Source organism: Lithobates pipiens, unplaced genomic scaffold (genome assembly GCF_037356315.1).
Source record: "Lithobates pipiens isolate NorthernLeopardFrog02 unplaced genomic scaffold, aLitPip1_a1.2 Scaffold_22, whole genome shotgun sequence".
NCBI lineage: Eukaryota > Metazoa > Chordata > Amphibia > Anura > Ranidae > Lithobates > Lithobates pipiens.
Window position 1 is genome coordinate 178,647,899 of NW_027507784.1, and position 22,905 is coordinate 178,670,803.

General features: G+C 39.9%; 1 protein-coding gene across 1 annotated transcript in view; it reads left to right on the forward strand.

Moving 5' to 3' along the window:
• The first annotated feature begins 2,961 nt into the window (after positions 1 to 2,961).
• Positions 2,962 to 22,905, forward strand: part of LOC143924388 (growth/differentiation factor 8-like) — a 58,636-nt gene continuing 38,692 nt past the window's right edge. The window contains exons 1-2 of the mRNA XM_077448680.1: positions 2,962 to 3,381; positions 13,633 to 13,997. Coding sequence (XP_077304806.1) covers positions 3,021 to 3,381; positions 13,633 to 13,997 — 726 coding nt within the window. The 5' untranslated portion in view covers positions 2,962 to 3,020. The remainder of the gene's footprint in view (positions 3,382 to 13,632; positions 13,998 to 22,905) is intronic.

A 22,905-nucleotide genomic window follows, 5' to 3' on the forward strand; every position in this document is an offset into this window, starting at 1 on the left:
TGAAATGAACTGCCCCCCAGTGACGATAACTCAAAGTCTGCAGCCACTTGTGGCCCCACAAGTTGGAAAATATCTAGGCAATGTAAGGCTGAGAGTACCTTCATCATCAATAAGTCTTTTGGGAGAAGCACAATACCAGCATGTGCCTGTGCCTACATTAGCATTCAAACGTTTCAAAAAGCTACCGTTTTTTTAAGTAAATTGTCAGGACAGTAATTTTGTGAAGCAATCTGAAGAGAAGTCAGTTTAAATCTTGCAATATCTTGGATAAACACCTTCTAATTACTTTTCTTTTTGAAGATATGTTCATCTGGGATTTATTTCACCAATTTGTAGTCACATATGAATGTTCCTCTGTCATAGCCTCCCCCTTTGGGAGCCTTGCTCATCATACCTCATGTCTATTGTTTGGATGTTCTATTTCTGCTGATCAGATTCTCAAGCAAAGATCTCCATCCAGTTGCGAGTCTCAGTACTAACAGATTTTCTGTTTACCCTGGAGAGAAATGTGAGAACTACTACTTATGACATGTTTCTCAAGGTTCATAATCAGAAGGTGTCATCCCCTTCCTTCCTTCACTACTTGTTGAGTCAGTGATCTGTAATAAGCTCATATCAGGTGTTGGGATAACTGATATTCACATGTTGTTCGGGGTCAGTGACTCACTAAACAGTCAAGTAAGAATACAAATGACAGCTCTTCAACATACAAATTTAAAAACGAGTCAACAATGGCCATTGCCATATATTTGATTTAACAGGCTACCTTTAAATTGAAAGTTTAGTAATACCAAAAGCCATGGCCTTAGGAAAACTGTAAAACAAAGGATTGCAAAGAGAGACATCCATAACTATTAACAAACCATTGAGAAAAAATCATAATAGATATTATAATGGAATTTACCAAAGGAGTGGAGCATATTCACTTTACAAAGTGAATTTTCAATAGTATTAGATTTTTTTTCCTTGCAAATGGAGTTTCACTTAGCTTAGTAAATCAGGTCAAGTAGTGCTTGCTTCAATGTTCCAACCATATGTGAGTACAAGTCTTGTTTTTTTACACATTTTTTGTAAAATACATTTTCACTTTGTTTCAAATTATACACTAGAATAAGTACAATTTTAATAAATAAGTAAATAAGGGCAATAGTGTCAACATAATTTATTTCTGGAGGAATTTTTAGGGCAAACAAATCACCAGCAATAATAATATTCACACTTATACAATCCATCTACAAATTCAACTGCTACTATTCATAGGTCGTATATTACTAGATATAATACAGTGCTTTAAATTATGCTGTTTTTTTTACTAAGGTTCTCTAACAAACCTCTTAGGGCTTCACAGAACAACTGTATTTATACTAAGACTAAATTACACACAGGTAGACGCTATGTACTAATTAGGTGACATCTGGAGGCAATTGATTCCACTAGATTTTAGTCATGGGTATCATCGTAAAGGGGGCTGAATACAAATGCAAGCTGCACTTTTCAGATATTTATTTGAAAACCATTTATCATTTTCCTTCCCCATAACAATTATGTACCACTTTGTGTTGGTCTATCACATAAAATCCCAATAAAATACATTTATGTTTTTGGTTGTAACGTGACAAAATGTGGAACATTTCAAGGGGTATGAATACTTTTTCAAGGCACTGTAACTATTTACACGAATCATTGAAAAATTCACATTGCCATGCTCAGCATGCCAGAGGTGCAGGCAACAATTCAATGCCAAATTCTAAGGCACTTGTACTGAAAGGAATATAAAGGCTGTTGTTGTTGACCCCATTTGAAAATGCTAATTACATGGCTGTCTCTGCTTCCAGTTTTTGGATCACTGACCCATGACAAATATGCAGCAAGTGAAATTAGAGTGAAGCCACACCTCCTGATTTGCATATTACTTTTTGTCAGTGATTTAGAAAGTACCAAAGTCCAAATTAGCACAGAGGATTGAAACCTTTTAAATTCTAATGATGAGATCATCAGTGGTAGCCAATGTATTTCATTATGCATTAGTTTCTTTTCAAGCCAGTTGATATGCATTCCATTAGAAAATACTAAATGTGCTGTTTATATTAAAATACATACATAATATATAATAAGGAACTTATTATACAGTAATCAGTGAAAATATCATAAATTATTTGACTTCCTATATTCTGGTACAGGATATGAAACTTACATTTCAGCACCTAATCTATAAAATTTGAGAAAAAAAAAAGATAATAATAAAAAAGAAAGCTAATGTCAATAAAGTATGTAAAGTTCAGTGACAGCCTACACCAAGGGCAGAAGCTTGAACTGCAAAAGCCCCAACAGTGAAACTGGCTATATTAGTTATACATGTCAGTAAAGAAACACAACCTATTAAATCTATTTTAAGGCTAAGGGATGCTTTCCAACATATAATGACATGTCCACATGGGTGCTAATACTTGCTGTTGCTTTGCCACTCTTTATTAAAAAAGGACAAAGTTTTAAAACAGCAGCACTTACTACCTACATGTAAGCATTGCTAACTATCTGTTCTGATCACACAGTGCCAGTCTGAAGGTGAAAAATATTATTGTGCCCCAAAATAATTTCTGGTATCATACTAGTACTTTTTTAATTTAAATTAAAATAAAATTTTAAGATTAATAGAACCCAGCGTAATGCCTAATGTACACATTTAGGTATTTCTTATGGTAACATTAGGAAAATACATTTAATTAGTGCCATTGAAAAGATAAACTAGTTTTTTTGGCATCCAACAAACTGCCACCACAGTAACACAGCTCCATAGACTCTGCCAGCTGAATTCATTGTTAATGAGGCAGCCAATCATTGGTTCTGATGATGCAAGCGTAACTTAAGTTACAGTATAAAAGTACAGATGAGCTGCAGATGATTTATTAGTGTGACAGGTTCCTCTCTAGTAACAGTAAGAAGGAGTCCTTTGACGTTTCAATATCCTATAACATAGACCACAAAGTAAGGGTAAACATTACAGTTGACTAAATGAGAACATGATAAAGGTACGTGCTTGTTGCTATATTTACCTGTGCATTTTAGTAGTTCTTCCATCAGTGGAACTGAATGACAACGATCAAGCAGCTAATAAAGACACTCTGTGCACTTCCTGCTCCTTGAGGCAGAACAGCAAGTCTACAAGACTAGAAGCTATAAAATTCCAGATACTTAGCAAGCTTCGCTTGGAACAGGCACCTAACATCACCAAGGAAGTTAAACAAATGTTGCCAAAAGCTCCACCTCTGCAAGACATAATTGACCAGTATGATGTTCAAAGCGATGCAAGTATTGAAGGGTCCTTAGAAGACGATGATTATCATGCCACTCCTGAAACATTCATTATAATGCCAACACAAAGTAAGTATGTCATGTTTGGACTGGATTAGCTATGAAGATTTTTGGTAATTGCTTGCATGTTATCACTTTGTATTTAAAATGTCAGTCCTCAAGGGTTAGTTCAAATTGCATGAGAATTCAAGTACTTATGGAAGCCCAAACTACTGCATATCTGATATTACTGACCTAGCCACTGTATTGGCATTTCGAAGTCAGAGATTATATATTAACTGAAAAAATGCTTGCTAGTTGCATAGTAGGTGAGGTTGAAAAAAGAAACAAGTCCATCAAGCCCAACCCATGTTTGTGTGATTATATGTCAGTATTACATTTTATATCCCTGTATGTTGCGGTCATTCAGGTGCTTATCTAATAGTTTCTTGAAAGTGTAAAGGTTTGCATATAACATTCAAATTAGAACAAAATTCTTACAACTACCATTTAATTCCACAGTGGAGAAAATTAAGTCAAGAGCTCAATAATAACTTGAAAAAGTTACATTAACAGATTGCTTTACTGACAGCACCCCACATAGTACAATTGTTACATCACCCAAGGTACATTATTAATTATGCCATTAAACTAAGGAGCTATAAAATCTTTACAATTATGGAAAAAGCCTAAAGAATCATGGAATTTTTCAATATTTTTCTGACCTAAACATAGAAACTATGTGATAACTAACTTTTCTTGTTATTACAATGCAAGAATGCATGTTAATTGCTCCATAAGATTTGTAGGTTAGTATGTGTAAAATCAGAATGTACCATGGTAACAGCTCATGGATATTTGATATTCTATACTATATATTCTAATAAAGTGTGAGTAATAATGTCTAATAAAATTTGTAAGGCTGTATGGATGTAATGTAAGGCTGTATAGATGTAAACATTCATTTAAAAAATAATAATATCCAGCACTCCTGAAACTTCTACATTTTTGGGTTCCATGTGTTCCAATACTAAGATAAACCCAAACACATCCAGAGGGATGTATTATCTATGTATTCATAAGACATAATTCGATGCAAATCTCACTTTTTCCAGGTATTGGAATTGTTCATATAAAATGAATATTTTCCTATTTTGGGGGTTTGTTGGCACACTTAAATGTGCATTTGTTATATAAAGTAAATCACTTGTGTTAAACCCCCCCAAAATTGTAATATATTGCTGCTTTTTTTAGCTTTTTTTCCTACTGGGTAGTCCTGGAAATAACGTACTTCCTATCCCTAGGTGGATATGCCCACTAAGCAGAACTTCAAACATGGCTGCCTTTGCTCAAATCCATTACATGCAGGATGGGTAGATTAGTAGTATACAATACAAAATAAGGATGTTGGTGCTACCGGTTCAGATCAGCAGGAATTTTCGATACTTGCTAAAAAATGTTCTTATAACAACAAAACCAGGAAAAACCCAAGGCTACTTACCACCAGCTCGCAGACATCCAAATTAACCTGTCTAACAGTACGTTAAAAACAGGGGTTTAGTCCGCATGCATTTGCAAATGCATGCGTAAGCCACAGAGCCTCGTCAAGGCACCCTGGTATCTGTGGTCCTAACACTAAAATATTAGTGTCCCCACAGTCGAGGCACATGCATTCTAATGGATAGATGAGGGCAGGTGGACTGAAGGGGAGCCCACCCCTTCTTAAAGGTACATGCAGCACAATAAAACACCCAGCATGTAGCACAATGGCTGCAAAGGTGTTGGTGCATTGCTGGATCAATACAAATACAATAAGGAAAAATGTTCTTAGTCTGCAAAGTGAAAACTAATGTCACTGTAATATATAAGATTTTATGTTTAGTATTCAAGGTCTATGCCTAAATGCCAAAAGTGTAAGTGCTCCCCTTCATAATATCAAAATGCAAGTCTTGTGCACATTTTAACAGGGTGCAGCATTACATATATTGGCCATCAGCAGAACAAAACACATTTTATAACTTATAATGTCAGATGTGTTTTGATCTCTATACATAATCTATTAAAAGTTGTGTCTCATTTTCAGAAGCTAGGAGGGCTGCTAACTAGCCAATCCTCAAAAATAGATAACCGCAGAAATATGTTGTTATGTTGTTCAAACTCAGCGCAAATTTAAAAAAATAAATAAATCATCAAACGCTGCCACTGTGCTATCAAATGCTGCCACTGTGCCCTCAAATGCTGCCACTGTGCCATTAATTGCAGCCACTGTGCCATCAAATTCTACCACGGTGCCTATCAAACGCTGCCACTATGCCATCTAACGCTGCCACTGTGTGATCAATTGCAGCCACTCTGCCAAACGCTGCCACTGTGCCAATTAAACGCTGCCACTGTGCAATCAAACGCTGCCAATGTGCCCATCAAATGTAGCCAGTTTACCCATCATAAGCTGCCAGTGTGCCCATCAAATGCTGCCAGTGTGCCCATTAAATGCTGCCAGTATGCCCTTGAATGCCCTCAGTGTGACCCCCGCTCACTCGCCGTCTGCTCGGTACTTACCCTGTCTTGGTGGGTCAACGGGTGACGGTTGTTTCAACCAATCAGGTGACAGGTAAGAGACCCGAGCACCTGATTGGCGGAGAGGCGGTTTAGTGTTAGGAATGCGAATAGTCAACAGCTGAGTGACCTGCGAGCACCATGCTGAGTGCTTGCAGGTCACTTTTTTTTTAAAGCCTATGGCTCTAATCAGGTGCTTCAAAAACACCCCCCGCCACTGTAATTCAGGTGGCTGGGCGCTTGACTAGGGGGTGGCAGCAGCGGCCATAGATAGATTCATGCAATGCATAAATCTATCTATTGGTGATAGAGGGGGTGGCAGGAGAGAGGGGGCAGCGCCCGTGCGCCCTTAATGCACGGGCCGCCACTGTTCAGACTGCTTCAAACCCACTGGGACTAAGTGGAAGGCATGCTATATCTGTGCCTGCCACCAAAATTGACAGCTATGACATGCTGATTAAGGAGCTTCTAGTTTTTTAATTGTTTGGTTTTTGTTAAAGAGCCATAGAGACACCATAAGAGTTCTTTCAAATAAATAGTTATTTTTGTGTAGTTATGCTGGGGTTGAAATATTGTCAATTTAGAAGTTTAGATGCCAATGGTAATTCGTGACATTCATTACTAACCATCTATAAATAATTAACAAATGAAAGCGGAGTCGGACTTTAATCACTGGAGGCTGTATGCACATATCACAACACCTCTTTGGTAGGATCATTTCTTAGATACAGAGCATTTTTTTGTTTTTCATAGCCAACCACAACTGTGGTCTAAGACAGCAGGACTGCCAGTGGTACTGTGGACTTAAATTAAGTTAGCCTAGCGGCTCTCAGCCTTAATGTGTCTTGTGTGGCTATGATGTGTGATATTGTTGGTGGTCTAGCTAGTCCACTGTAATAGGAAGGGAAGCAATATGGAATAGTTGGTGTCAGGAAAGTTTTCACTTGCTGGTGGCACTGTCAGATCTTTGGGCTGCAGTACTGCTGTCCCCCAGCGGGTGTCTCCTGGCAATCTTGAGCTGACATCATCTCCTGCAATCAGGCATCACCTGAGACTGATTGCAGGAGGTGTGTATTTATACCCGGGAGATAATCACACATTTTCCTTGGTATTTTCCTTGAGCCCTGACCTGTATTCCTGAATCTGTACCTTGTGACCTGTAATCCTGTTCCTTTTGTCCTGTGTTCCTGAACCCTGCATCCGTCCCTAGACCCCTGTCTTGCGGACCGTGGCTTGATTACGTTTATGATTATATCTCTATCCTGTATTCACATTTGGTTTAGAGAATTCTTTTTGTGTGCCACCATGGTTATTAGCTGATTTGCTTTATTGTTTATGACTTATCCTTCCCTATTGCAGTCCACACATTTCTGGCCGCACAGGTTTATGACAGTTGGCCTAGGGAAACCAGTAGATATAAACTCATCCCTGATTACAATATTGTGACAATAATCTTATATGGAAAGCAAAGCATTTTTATCAACTAAGCATATAAATATTTGGCTGAAAACTATACAGTGGAAGCCCCTGTTTTGCCTCTGCCTCTACCTCTTTTTGCCTCTGCCCTCTACTGATACTGGCATACTGTGCTTAATGGTAAATCCAATGCTGTATACAAGAGTTAATTTTTTTTAATAATTCTGTTTTAATTATTCACTAACAGAAGCATTTGGTGTGATGGGGTCCTATCTCCAAAGCAGTCATTGAAGCGATATTATAGCATATTAGACCCAAAAGCAAACATTTATTATACTGCAGCTTGCTAGTTCTTAGATGTGCTGGCTGCACTAGTTTTTTTTTTTTTTAGGCTTTCTTTCCTATATTTTCATAAGGTGGTCCAGCCAGTAAGACTGTTTTTTTTTTAGCAGAACAAGCTCTCCTGCAAAGGTATCAGTTAGAGTGTTGAGACCGACTGTTTACATTTGACAGGGATGCTGACAATGATCAGCTTTTATTTATTCATGTAAAAAACATTATTCCAAAAACAAAAACTGTTGCTGCAGCATAAGCTGGAGTTTGGCTCCAATTAGTTAGTGTATCAAAATCTAATAATACAACTAACACTCCCCTCCCCCCAGACTAACAATGCTGGTGTCCAAGGGTGCCCCTATGCTCCTTCATCCAGAGTGGGGGATCTCTAATACAGGAGGTGTGATACTGGCCAGACCACAGGGTGAAAACAGAGGGGGTAAAAGTAAAAAAAGAAAACTAATGCAGCCACTACATCTAAGAGATGGCAAGATGCAATGTATTACAATTTTTGTTTTGGGTATATTACTGCTTTAACAATGAGTTTGTTTAGTGCAGTACCTGAAATATGCGCAAAGTCAAAATGTTTCTAAAACAATATTTGTGCTCATATAGAACAAACATAAAAAATTACAATTGCACATTTTACAAAGGTACTGTATATAAATGCAATCCTCAATATAAGGCTTAATTCACACCTATGCATTTTTTGTGCTTTTTGCATTTTGCAGATTTTCACTACCGCCCATTTAACATGGTTTCCTATGGAACACAATCTGTAGTGCAAATCTGCAAAATGCAAAAAGCACTAAAAATGCATAGGTGTGAATCCAGCCTAAAAGAGCTTGATGTGTATTCTTTCATAAAATGTGAATGTGCCTCTTTTTTCATTACATGTTTGAACCCTCTGTTAACAATACCTAGAAAAATCACTGTTGGCCTGGCCTATCTATCCACCTATTTACCTATTCAGCTATAAAAAAAAGAACTGGGAATAAATAAATAATTTTTCATACACAGCAGTGATCTCAGTACTGATCTAGGAACAGTAAAAAGGGAAGTAGCTTTAAATCATATCTTGTTGAGTAACATTCTGCCAGGAAATGGCATTTAGCTGAAATGTTGGCAAGAAGGGCAGCTGCTTATATATTATACAAATGTAAGTGATAATGCTTCTCTATTCAAAGCATTTAAAACATACTGATCATGTACCAAAATATGCCGAAGCAAATTTTGCACTTACATAACTTTATGGCAATAACTCTTTATGATTTTATAGCCAAGATAGGCAGCAGCAGCTGCAGTAGAAAGTTGTGTGCTCAAAGACGGTGTCCTTATGTACAGAACTGCTTGTAGTTCTTAGAAACAGGTAACTTGATGTACAAGCCAGCACTGGAAATGATCCAGTTTCCTATCTCCTCTCACTTTTGCTACCAACTTTAGTTAGGACAAAACTATTTCATTGGAAGTTGTAATAGACAAATATTTTTTATCATGAATGGATTAATAAATCATAAGAGAGATAGATACAGTACACCCCTCACATTTTTGTAAATATTTTATTAGATCTTTTCATGTGACAACACTGAAGAAATTACACTTTGCTACAATGTAAAGTAGTGAGTGTAAAGCTTGTATAACAGTGTTCATTCCATGTCCCCTCAAAACAATTCAACACACAGCCATTAATGTCTAAACCGCTGGCAACAAAAGTGAGTACACCCCTAAGTGAAAATGTCCAAATTGGGCGAGCACTGCCTTAACCCTCTTGGGCATGGAGTTCACCAGAGCTTGCCACTGGAGTTCTCTTCCACTCCTCCATGATGACATCACAGAGCTGGTGGATGTTGACCTTGCGCTCCTCCACCTTCTGTTTGAGGATGCCCCAAAATGCTTGGCAATACCATCACCTTTACCTTCAGCTTCTTTTAGCAAGGCAGCGGTCGTCTTGGAGGCATGTTTGAGGTCGTTATCATGTTGGAAAACTGCCCTGTGGCCCAGTCTCCGAAGGGAGGAGATCATGCTCTGTTTCAGTATGTCACAGTACATGTTGACATTCATAATTCTGTCAATGAACTGTAGCTTCCCAGTGCCGGCAGCACTTATACAGCCCCAGACCATGACACTCCCACCACCATGCTTAACTGTAGGCAAGACACACTTGTCTTTTTTTTACTCCTCACCTGGTTGTCTCCACACACCCTTGACACCATCTGCACCAAATAAGATTATCTTGGTCTCATCAGACTACAGGACATGGCAATAAGATGAGCTATGAGCCCCAATAAAAATTCAGAAAAAACGTATATACTAGTACCTTCATCCTAATCAGTAATTTTTGAAAGAAAAAAACAGAGCTTATAAGGTCATCATAAAGGCCGTTACTGCAACTGCAGCTAGTATGACCAACCCTACACAGTTAATGGAATGTCTATGGACACTATCACGTCTGCAGTTCCTGCGCAGCCGCATCAGTGGCTGGGGATGCGCACTGGTAGCGTATAGCAAGGTATTACTGGCAGTTGGTTTACGGTAAAGGTCCGTACCAAGAGTACCATCTGGTTGCTTGGCAATGGACAGATCCAAAAACTGGATCTGGTCATTGTCAAACTTAAAATTAAAGCTTAGGTTGACTTCATTTTCATCCAATTTATGGACGAATTCCAACAACCTCTCCTGGGTCCCTGTCCAAACCAGGAACAGGTCATCTATATAGCGATACCATAGGAGAATCTCCGTCAAGTATTCTGTGTATCTTTCATCTTTTGTTGTTTTTTTTTTCTTCCTCTTCTAATCTTCCACTCTCTTGATACCAGAACCGGTCCTATATACTCCCCCGCATTTGCCGCTGGGGGAATTGGCGGGCCCTGTTAACCTGTCGCTACTGGTTGTATTGGTGAGCCGATCTCCTAAGTTTGATCTACAGTGCCTTGCGAAAGTATTCAGCCCCCTTGAACTTTTCAACCTTTTGCCACATTTCAGGCTTCAAACATAAAGATATAAAATTTTTATTTTTTGTGAAGAATCACCAACAAGTGGGACACAATTGTGAAGTGGAACGAAATCTATTGGATTTTTGAAACTTTTTTAACTAATAAAAAAATGAAAAGTGGGGCGTGCAAAATTATTTGGCCCCCTTGCGTTAATACTTTGTAGAGCCACCTTTTGCTGCGATTACAGCTGCAAGTCGCTTGGGGTATGTCTCTATCAGTTTTGCACATCGAGAGACTGAAATTCTTGCCCATTCTTCCTTGCAAAACAGCTCAAGCTCAGTGAGGTTGGATGGAGAGCGTCTGTGAACAGCAGTTTTCAGCTCTTTCCACAGATTCTCGATTGGATTCAGGTTTGGACTTTGACTTGGCCATTCTAACACCTGGATACGTTTATTTGTGAACCATTCCTTTGTAGATTTTGCTGTATGTTTGGGATCATTGTCTTGTTGGAAGATAAATCTCCATCCCAGTTTCAGGTCTTTTGCAGACTCCAACAGGTTTTCATCCAGAATGGTCCTGTATTTGGCTGCATCCATCTTCCCCTCAATTTTAACCATCTTCCCTGTCCCTGCTGAAGAAAAGCAGGCCCAAACCATGATGCTGCCACCACCATGTTTGACAGTGGGGATGGTGTGTTGAGGGTGATGAGCTTTGTTGCTTTTTACGCCAAACATATCGTTTTGCATTGTGGGCAAAAAGTTTGATTTTGGTTTCATCTGACCAGAGCACCTTCTTCCACATGTTTGGTGTGTCTCCCAGGTGGCTTGTGGCAAACTTTAGACAAGACTTTTTATGGATATCTTTTTAGAAATGGCTTTCTTCTTGCCACTCTTCCATAAAGGCCAGATTTGTGTAGTGTACGACTGATTGTTGTCCTATGGACAGACTCTCCCACCTCAGCTGTAGTTCTCTGCAGTTCATCCAGAGTGATCATGGGCCTCTTGGCTGCATCTCTGATCAGTCTTCTCCTTGTCTGAGCTGAAAGTTTAGAGGGACGGCCAGGTCTTGGTAGATTTGCAGTGGTCTGATACTCCTTTCATTTCAAAATGATCGCTTGCACAGTGCTCCTTGGGATGTTTAAAGCTTGGGAAATCTTTTTGTATCTAAATCCGGCTTTAAACTTCTCCACAACAACGGACCTGCCTGGTGTGTTCCTTGGTCTTCATGATGTTCTCTGCGCTTTCAACAGAACCCTGAGACTATCACAGAGCAGGTGCATTCATACAGAGACTTGATTACACACAGGTGGATTCTATTTATCACCATCAGTCATTTAGGACAACATTGGATCATTCAGAGATCCTCCTTGAACTTCTGGAGTGAGTTTGCTACACTGAAAGTAAAGGGGCCGAATAATTTTGCACGCACCACTTTTCAGTTTTTTATTTGCTAAAAAAGTTTAAAATATCCAATAGATTTCGTTCCACTTCACAATTGTGTCCCACTTGTTGGTGATTCTTCACAAAAAATTAAAATTTTATAGCTTTATGTTTGAAGCCTGAAATGTGGCAAAAGGTTGAAAAGTTCAAGGGGGCCGAATACTTTCGCAAGGCACTGTATGTCTAATTATGCCGTTATTCTGTTATATATATTGTTGTTTTCCACTCTACCCTTTCTTTATTTGCCTATTCCATAGAGTTTCCTCCTGAAAAAGCGGTTCTTGACCGCGAAAGAGGAATATTGCCACACCACCCTTCAGCATAAACTTCACGGGGAAACCCGACAGTTATTGTTTAGTTGTGGTGGATGTTTTTATAATGTTTTGTTTGATTGTAATTGTTTCTGTATATTTTATGTATGATTCTTCTTTTGAGTATTATTATAAATTATCTTTTAATTCACTTGTTGATTTACCTCTCAATAAGTACCGAGATAGTCCATAGACATTCCATTAACTGTGTAGGGTTGGCCATACTAGCTGCAGTTGCAGTAACGGCCTTTATGATGACCTTATAACCTCAGTTTTTTTCTTTCAAAGACTACAGGATATGGTTCCAGTAATCAATGTACTTAGTCTGCGTGTCTTCTTGCAGGCTTTCTTGTGCATCATCTGTCCTATTTAACCGCTGTATGGTCTTGGCCCGATGCTGCAGCTCAGTTTTAGGGTCTTGGCAATCTTCTTATAGCCTAGGCCATCTTTATGTAGAGCAACAATTATTTTTTTTCAGAACCTCAGAGAGTTCTTTGCCATGAGGTGCCATGTTGAACTTTCAGTGATCAGTATAGAACAGTGAGAGTAATAACACCCAATTTAACACACTTGCCCCCCATTCACACCTGAGACGTTGTAACACTAACATGACACCGGGGAGGGAAAATGGCTAACTGGGCCCAATTTGCACATTTTCTCTTAGGGGTGTTACTCACTTTTGTTGCCAGCGGTTTAGACATTATTGCTGTCTGTTGAGTTATTTTGAGGGGGAAGCAAATTTACACTGTTATACAAGCTGTACACTTACTACTTTACATTGTAGCAAAGTGTAATTTCTTCAGTGTTGTCACATGAAAAGGTATAATAAAATATACAATCAGCAACAAAATCCTCAATTGCACTGTTGCATCACAGTCATGTGATTGAATGTCTCAGAAATGTTGCAATATTATTTACTATATTTGTCTACAATAACATTAAATCTAAATCTAATCGAATTTAAAGCTTGGAAAAATGTAGAATGATTTGCCCATAAAAAGGCAAACAATACATTCTCTTTTGTTTACTAGCACAAGTAAAGCATAATTAAACTCTCACTATCAAAGCAGGTTGCTGTTTTGCATGCTGGAGTCACGTACATAAGGTATCAAATGTGCATTTTTTTGGTAAAGCTTGGGTAAAAACTGTTTAACAACATACAGATAAATGTTATAATTCAGGATAGTTTTTTTTCTATCTTATGTACCTTATATTGCAAGAGCAAATTGATTATGACATATGACTATACAAAGTCAAGAAATAGTCTGTAAGTTTCCTGTCTTCAAATATCTTGTGTTAGTTTAGCATCCCAGAAAATCCTGAACACTCATTTTTCCCCCTTTTATTTATTAGATGATTTGGACTATGAAACATCCAAAACAAAAAAATGCTGTTATTTCAAACTGAACTCTGAAATTCAGTCAACTAAAATATCCAAGGCACAGTTATGGATACATCTAAAGCCTGTCCAAATGCCTGCAACAGTTGTGGTGCAAATCCTGAGACTCATTAAACCCTTGAAAGATGGTACAAGACACATTGGAATCCGAACATTAAAACTTGACATGAATCCAGGACCTGGAACTTGGCAAAGGTTCGATGTGAAAACTGTTCTGCAAAACTGGCTGAAGCAACCTGAAACCAACTTAGGCATTGAAATTAAAGCGTTGGTTGGAAATGGAGAAGACCTTGTCATTACCAACAATGAAAATGGCTTGGTAGGTTTCATACTGCACTTAACACTCTTTTAAAATGAATTCACAGTGATTGCTATTTAAGTCCAACTCATAAGATAATGTTGCAGTTTTACATGTTTGTCTGATGAATGAAATAATGGTTTCTTATCTCATGAAGATTTCATTGGAGAGATATCTCCATCAGAATCCCATTTCTGCCGCAGCCATTAAATATTGTAATAGTATGATCACACCTCCCCAATGGATTCTTCATAACGCAGAATATAACTGGGATTCCAGCTGAAAGATAGTGATATCTCTGGTTTGGACTTGTGGTGGATAGGGGCAGCAAAGGTACATATTATGAAAGTAATGAGTATCAGAGAATTCTACAGCCCACGGGTGCCTCCTCAAAAGTGAAGTTGTACTTTTGTATAGATTTAGCCTATAATGTCACAATATTAGAAAAAGCTAAGCAATTTCTGTTTTAAATGTGTATAAATGCATCTCAGCCAGTATGAAAATGTCATCATGTCTTACTGACCAAACAATAGTCTTTTTGCACAAGGTAGAACAACACTTTGGGGGTTATTTATGAAAGGCAAATTCACTTTGCACTGAAAGTGCACTTGGAAGTGCAGTCGCTCTAAATCTAAGGCCGCGTACACACGCGGGGACTGTTCGCCCAACTTTGTCCGTCAAACAGTTTCGGCAAACAGTCCGCTCAAAATTAGCATGGACGGACATGGCCACACACGACGGACGAACAGTTTGCTGAAACCGTGCGCGATGACGTGAACGGCACGTACGACGGGACGAAAAATACGACGTCCTATACACTGCATTATAACTTTCGGCGTGAAAATCCTTTCTGAGCATGCGCGTAACTTTGTTTGACGAACAGGCGGACAGTTTTTCGGAATTTCCGAAAAACCTTGTTCAGCGGACTGTTCGCTGAAACTGTCCGCTGAAAGCCCACACACGAGCGGACTGTCCGCTGAAACTTGGTTTCAGCGGACAGTTTCAGCGAACAGTCCCCGCGTGTGTACGCGGCCTAAGGGGTAGACCTGAAATGAGTGGAAGCTCTGCTAATTTTATCATCCAATCATGTGCAAGCTAAAATACTGTTTTTTATTTTTTTTCCTTGCATGTCCCCCTCAGATCTACAGCGACTGCCCTTCCAAGTGCACTTTCAGCCCAAAGTGGATTTTCCTTTAGTAAATAACCCCCTTTGCCAATTTGCTTGTGATCATAAAGAGTGAATGCTGCAAAACAATTGCATCAATGTCACCATGATCACAAATGGAATTCATGCATCTTATGTCTTAAAAAAGGCGAAGAAGAATCTTACCTCATTGATTTGACAATTGAGCTGCCTTTTCTTTCTATTTTAAATGACTATGTTGTGCTTCAGTACGTGAATAAATGACTATATAAAGACATTTAGAAAATGTAAAACATTTAGCATTCAAATTATTTCTGCCAGCAGTTCACCAGGCGTTTGCTTACAATATTTATATTTTCTTATTATACACTATTATAATATATTTAATATGTTTAAAAACTGTAATTACCGCATATACTCGAGTATAAGCCGAGATTTTCAGCCTCTTTTTTGAGGCTGAAAGTGCCCCCCTCGGCTTATACTCGAGTCACCGCCGTCTGTCTACCCGATCAGCGTGTCGAGCAGACAGACGGCGGCCATTCAACTATTCAAAAGCCGCGCCTCCCTGTCTGTGATAGGCGGAACACTCAATTTCCCAGCAGTCAGTGGTCCGCCTATCACGGACATCCGCTCATCCTCATACTACGGACGAGGATGAGAGGATGTCCGTGATAGGCGGAACACAGACTGCTGGGAAATTGAGTGTTCCGCCTATCACAGACGGAGGCGCGGCTTTTGAACAGTGGAATGGCCGCCGTCTGTCAGACGAGAAGAGGTGCGGCGATCCTGGCATGGCCGCCGTATGTGCAGAAGCACACAGGCTCGGGACACAGGCTCGGGACGCAGGCTCGGGACACAGGCTCGGGACACAGGTAGGCTGGACACACAAGGCTGCACACACAGGGCTGGACACACAGGGATGGACGGACACACAGGGATGGACGGACACACAGGGCTGGACACACAGGGATGGACGGACACACAGGGATGGGCGGACACACAGGGATGGACGGACACACAGGGATGGACAGGCATGTCTCACCCTCGGCTTATACACGAGTCAATAAGTTTTCCCATTTTTTTTGTGGTAAATTAGGGGCCTCGGCTTATATTCGGATCGACCTATACTCGAGTATATACGGTAGTATACTTATAAATGTGCATTGAAAGATATATATTGTACGTCATAAGATAATACAACAAAGGTTGTCAATGTCAACCCTTTTATGCTGTCCACTTATATAGTCCAACCTGAAATACTGTATATTGCCAGTCTTATATTCTGCATAAAATCTGAATAGCAGTTTCTGATTCAACAAAAATATAAAAGAGTAATTCCAGGCAACTCAAAAAATCAGTCAGTGAACTGCTTATGCTAAGAAAAAATAGCAGCCACTCCAATCAATTCATAAATAACTTTAAAAGTAAGGTGCACATGGATAAGGCATTTCTCAGAAGACATGCAGTATATTTTCTATTATGCTATTCATGCAAAACATGCAGGCATGCTATAGTCAGCAAATTCACATAATTTACAGTAATCTGCTCCTACCTTCCTTTAATGTAATTCTGTGACATGTGCTATTGAATGTTCATTGGGTTGACACATTATACTGTATGTGTCACAAGAAGCCTACATTGCACAGAGTTGGGAATGCCCAAGCCTTATTTATATGTCTCAATTAGTGTTCCTTAAATATCACAAATCAGGTAACGAAATTTTTGCAAAATGAAACTTAACCACTTAAGGACCGCCGTATTGCCATTGTACGTCATCGCAATGGCACAGGCAGGCACAAACACGTAGATGTACGTGCCTGCCTTCCAGCGGGTGGGGGGTCCGATCGGACCCCCTCCCGCTGGATACGGCGGTCCGTTTCCCTCCAGGAGTGATCCGTGATGAGGGGATGGCCGTTGGTTTCTGGCCACCCCCTCTGGATCGCTCCTGACCAATGACGAACTTCCTCCCACTGTGTATTGTTTACACAGGAAGGAGGAAGTGATGACATTCTCCTCGGGGCAGTCTTTTTGACCGGACTATGAGGAGAAGACTAAAAGTAAGTGCACCAAAACACTACACTGACACATAGGTACACATAGGTACACAAACCCCCCCCCGACCCCCCCCAGTCACAGTGTCACTGATTGCATTGATCATTTCTTTACTGATCAATGCATTCAGTGTCAGTTGTAACAGTTAAAACTGTCAGGGCAGTTAGTGTTAGGTCCAGGGTAGCCCCCTATTACCCCCCAATAAAGATTTAACCCCCTGATTGCCCCTAGAGTTAACCCTTTCACCCCCTTTTGCCAGTGTCACTAAGCGATCATTTTTCTGATCGCTGCATCAGTGTCGCTACTGTCGCTAGGTAGCTAGTTATTTTTTTTAGGTTCACCGCCAGGTTTTTATATCGCTAGGTACCCCGATATACTACCCAATAATGGTTTTAACCCCCTGATTGCTCCTAGTTAACCCTTTGACCCCCTTTTGCTAGTGTCACTAAGCGATCATTTTTCTGATCGCTGCATTAGTGTCGCTACTGTCGCTAGGTAGCTAGTTATTTTTTTAGGTTCACCGCCAGGTTTTTATATCGCTAGGTACCCCGATATACTACCCAATAATGATTTTAACCCCCTGATTGCCCCTAGTTAACCCTTTCACCCCCTTTTGCCAGTGTCACTAAGCGATCATTTTTCTGATCGCTGCATCAGTGTCGCTACTGTCGCTAGGTAGCTAGTTATTTTTTTAGGTTCACCGCCAGGTTTTTATATCGCTAGGTACCCCGATATACTACCCAATAATGGTTTTAACCCCCTGATTGCTCCTAGTTAACCCTTTTACCCCCTTTTGCCAGTGTCACTAAGCAATCATTTTTCTGATCGCTGCATTAGTGTCGCTACTGTCGCTAGGTAGCTAGTTATTTTTTTAGGTTCACCGCCAGGTTTTTATATCGCTAGGTACCCCGATATACTACCCAATAATGATTTTAACCCCCTGATTGCCCCTAGTTAACCCTTTCACCCCCTTTTGCCAGTGTCACAAAGCGATCATTTTTCTGATCGCTGCATCAGTGTCGCTACTGTCGCTAGGTAGCTAGTTATTTTTTTAGGTTCACCGCCAGGTTTTTATAGCGCTAGGTACCCCGATATACTACCCAATAATGGTTTTAACCCCCTGATTGCCCCTAGTTAACCCTTTCCCCCCCTTTTGCCAGTGTCACTAAGCGATCATTTTTCTGATCGCTGCATTAGTATCACTAGTGTCGCTAGGTAGCTAGTTTTTTTTTAGGTTCACCGCCAGGTTTTTATAGCGCTAGGTACCCCGATATACTACCCAATAATGGTTTTAACCCCCTGATTGCCCCTAGTTAACCCTTTCACCCCCTTTTGCCAGTGTCACTAAGCGATCATTTTTCTGATCGCTGCATTAGTGTCACTAGTGTCGTTAGGTAGCTAGTTATTTTTTTAGGTTCACCGCCAGGTTTTTATAGTGTTAGGTACCCCCATATACTACCCAATAATGGTTTTAACCCCCTGATTGCCCCTAGTTAACCCTTTCACCAGCGATCACAGTATAAGTGTCACTGGTGACGCTGGTTAGCCAGTTAGTTATTTAGGTTCCCCGTCAGGTTTTTATATAGTGCCAGGGACCCCCATATACTACCTAATAAAAATTTGAACCCCCTGATTGCCCCTAGTTAACCCTTTCACCACTGATCACTGTATAAGTGTTACGGGTGACTCTGGTTAGTTTGCTTTTTATAGCATCGGGGCACCCACCATTTATTACCCAATAAAGGTTTAACCCCCTGATCACCCGGCGGGTGATATCAATTAGGTTTTAGGGTCAGGGTCTGCGTCGCCCCAGGCAGCGCTAGGTTAGTGCCAGTACCGCTAACACCCACACGCAAAGCATAAACCTCCTGTAGTGGTATAGAATCTGAACAGATCAATATCTGATCTGATCAGATCTATACTAGCATCCCCAGCAGTTCAGGGTTCCAAAAAACGCATTGTTAGCGGGATCAGCCCAGATACCTGCTAGCACCTGCGTTTTGCCCCTCTGCCCAGCCCACCCAAGTGCAGTGTCGATCGATCACTGTCACTTACAAAACACTAAACACATAACTGCAGCGATTGCAGAGTCAGGCCTGATCCCTGCGATCGCTAACAGTTTTTTTGGTAGCATTTTATATTTAAATCCGGAAGGCAGTGCTTGGCTTTTGGGGTCCCGTACGTGGCTAGGCTCCCAAAAAGTCCCCCACATGTGGTATCCCCGTACTCGGGAGAAGCAGCAGAATTTATTTTGGGGTGTAATTTGACTTATGCCCATAGCATGTGTGAGCAATATATCATTTAGTGACAACTTTGTGCAAAAAAAAAAAAAAGTTTGTAATATTCCCGCAACTTGTGGCAAAATATAAAATATTCCATGGACTCAACATGCCTCTCAGTAAATAGCTTGGGGTGTCTACTTTCCAAAATGGGGTCATTTTGGGGGGTTTTGTGCTATTTTGGCATTTTATGGCCTTCGAAACTGTGATGGGTAGTGAGGAGTCAAATCAAAAATTTGCACCCTTAAAAATCCTGAATGTGGTGATTGGTTTTCGGGGTGCCGTGCGCGACTAGACTCCCAAAAAGTCCCACAAATGTGGTATCCCCATACTCGGGAGAAGTAGCGGAATATATTTTGGGGTGCAATTCCACATATAACCATGGCATGTGTGAGCAATATATCATTTAGTGACAACTTTTTGTAAAAAAAACATTTTTTTTATTTTTTGTCATTATTCAATCCCTTGGGATAAAAAAAAAAAATTCAATGGTCTCAACATGGCCCTCAGCAAATAGCTTGGGGTGTCTACTTTCCAAAATGGGGTCATTTGGGGGGGTTTTGTGCCATCTTGGCATTTTATGGCCTTCAAAACTGTGATAGGTAGTGATAGGTAGTGAGGAGTAAAATAAAAAATTTATGCCCTTAGAAATCCTGAAGGCGGTGCTTGGATTTCTGGGTCCCGTACGCGGCTAGGCTCCCAAAAAGTCCCACACATGTGGTATCCCTGTACTCAGGAGAAGCAGCAGAATGTATTTTGGGGTGTCATTTCACATATGCCCATAGCATGTGTGAGCAATATATCATTTAGTGACAACTTTGTGCAAAAAAAAAAAAGTTTGTAATATTCCCGCAACTTGTGGCAAAATATAAAATATTCCATGGACTCAACATGCCTCTCAGTAAATAGCTTGGGGTGTCTACTTTCCAAAATTAGGTCATTTTGGGGGGTTTTGTGCTATTTTGGCATTTTATGGCCTTCGAAACTGTGATAGGTAGTGAGGAGTCAAATCAAAAATTTGCACCCTTAGAAATCCTGAAGGTGGTGATTGGTTTTCGGAGTGCCGTGCGCGACTAGACTCCCAAAAAGTCCCACACATGTGGTATCCCCATACTCGGGAGAAGTAGCGGAATATATTTTGGGGTGCAATTCCACATATAACCATGGCATGTGTGAGCAATATATCATTTAGTGACAACTTTTTGTAAAAAAATTTTTTGTCATTATTCAATCCCTTAGGACAAAAAAAATAAATATTCAATGGGCTCAACATACCCATCAGCAATTTCCTTGGGGTGTCTACTTTCCAAAATGGGGTAATTTGGGGGAAGTTTGTACTGCCCTGCCATTTTAGCACCTCAAGAAATGAGATAGGCAGTCATAAATTAAAAGCTGTGTAAATTCCAGAAAATGTACTCTAGTTTGTAGATGCTATAACTTTTGCGCAAACCAAAAAATATACGCTTATTGACATTTTTTTTACTAAAGACATGTGGCTGAATAAATTTTGCCCTCAATGTATGACTAAAATTTAGTTTATTTGATTTTTCTTATAACAAAAAGAAGAAAATATATAATTTTTTCAAAATTTTCGCTCTTTTTCCATTTATATCTCAAAAAATAAAAATCGCAGAGGCAATCAAATACCATAAAAAAAGCTCTATTTGTGGGAAGAAAAGGACGCAAATTTCGTTTGGGTGCAATATTGCATGTCCGCGCAATTACCAGTTAAAGCAGCGCAGTGCGAAATTGGAAAAAGACCTCTGGTCCTTAAGGTGTTTATTGGTCCGGGGCTGTAGTGGTTAAAGTGATACTAAAGGTTCCTTTTTTTTTCTTTTAATAACAAACATATCATACAACAATAATATAACAAACATTTTGCACAGAGGGCCCCAGAACCTTCTGGGGTCCCTCAACGGCTCTCTCGGCTCCACCCCGCATTAGATAACCTCCTGGGAGAAGCGCTCTCCTGGGGGGTTATCTTGCAGGCATGCTCCCGAGTCCAGCATCCAGCGTCCATATACGCGAATGCAGGACTCAGCCCCGCCCCAGCGGCCGTGTCATTGGATTTGATTGACAGCAGCGGGAGCCAATGGCTGCGCTGCTATCAAACTATCCAATCGGCAGCCGACAACCCCCTAGCCGAGAGATGGTGCGTCCCCGTGGGACAAGTTCAAGGGTTCAAGTAAGTAAAACGGGAGGGGAGGGGGGGGGTCTGGGGCCGGTCACTGACAGGTATTTTTTCAACTTAATGTATAGGATGCATTAAGGTGAAAAAACACAAACCTTTACAGCCCCTTTAAAGTGATTGTATAGCCTTAGGGTTTTTTTTACCTTAATACATTCACTAAGCTCTGGGGCAAATTCTTTTACAAAGTACAATTTCCCTGGCTAAGTAAACATTTGCCCTTTCTAAATCAACCTCAGTGTTTGACATTGCACTAGCCTAGCAATGGATCTTTTACAAAATTAAGGACTCTTAAAATGTTTTACTTAGGACACATTACATTACAAAGGACACGTGAAGTAAAATTAGCTTTCCTTTCCAGTATAAATTTCAACCTAATAGCCTTTTCTACATACATCTAAAAGCATCTCATGTATATGCAGACCAAGCTGCCTAGTAAATAGGGTTGGAACAAACCATATAGCACTGTTGGTGGTGCTTACAACTATCAGTGTTTTCAGAAAAAAAAAAAAAAGAACAACTAGCTACCTTTTTTCCATCAGCAAAATAAACCGTTGCTATTACTTAAGCAGTATTAAACCCAGAACCAAAATTGTAATATACTGCAGCTTAGAAATTGTTAATTCTGGTGGCTGCATTCGTTTTCTTTTTTTGGCTTAGGCTTTTTTCTCTCTATTTTTTTAAGTTAGGCTTTTTTCTCTCTATTTTTCTACCTAGTGATCCGGCCAGTAACAAACCTGTATTAGAATGCCCCCACTCTGGATGAAGGAGCACAGGGGGCATCTTTGAACAGCAGCATTGTCAGTCTGGGGGTGGGGAATGTCAGATGTACTAGCAGATTTAGATACAATAACAAATGGAAGCTGAACTCTAGCTAACACTTTTAAGCAGTTACAGCAAACAGTTTTCCCCTTTTAGGATAAAAGTTTTACACAAATAAAAGCTGATCATTGTAAGAAACCCTGTACGTGGTAAATGGTTTCTCTCATCACTGTAACGGATATATCTGCAGGACAGCTTGTTCTGCTAAAAAAAAAATATATATAATGTATTGGTCGACAGGTGAAATTAAAGGAAAAACAGCTTTAAAAGTAACTTAGTGCAGCTATTACAGCTAAGAATTTGTAAACTGCTTTTGGGGTTAATACCACTGGCATGACCAACAGACTACATCATACAGTATATGTCATTTTTATTTTGCTTTTAGTTCCTCTTTAATTCCCTTTAAAATTGTTCTTACCGTATATCTTTTTTTCTATTATATTC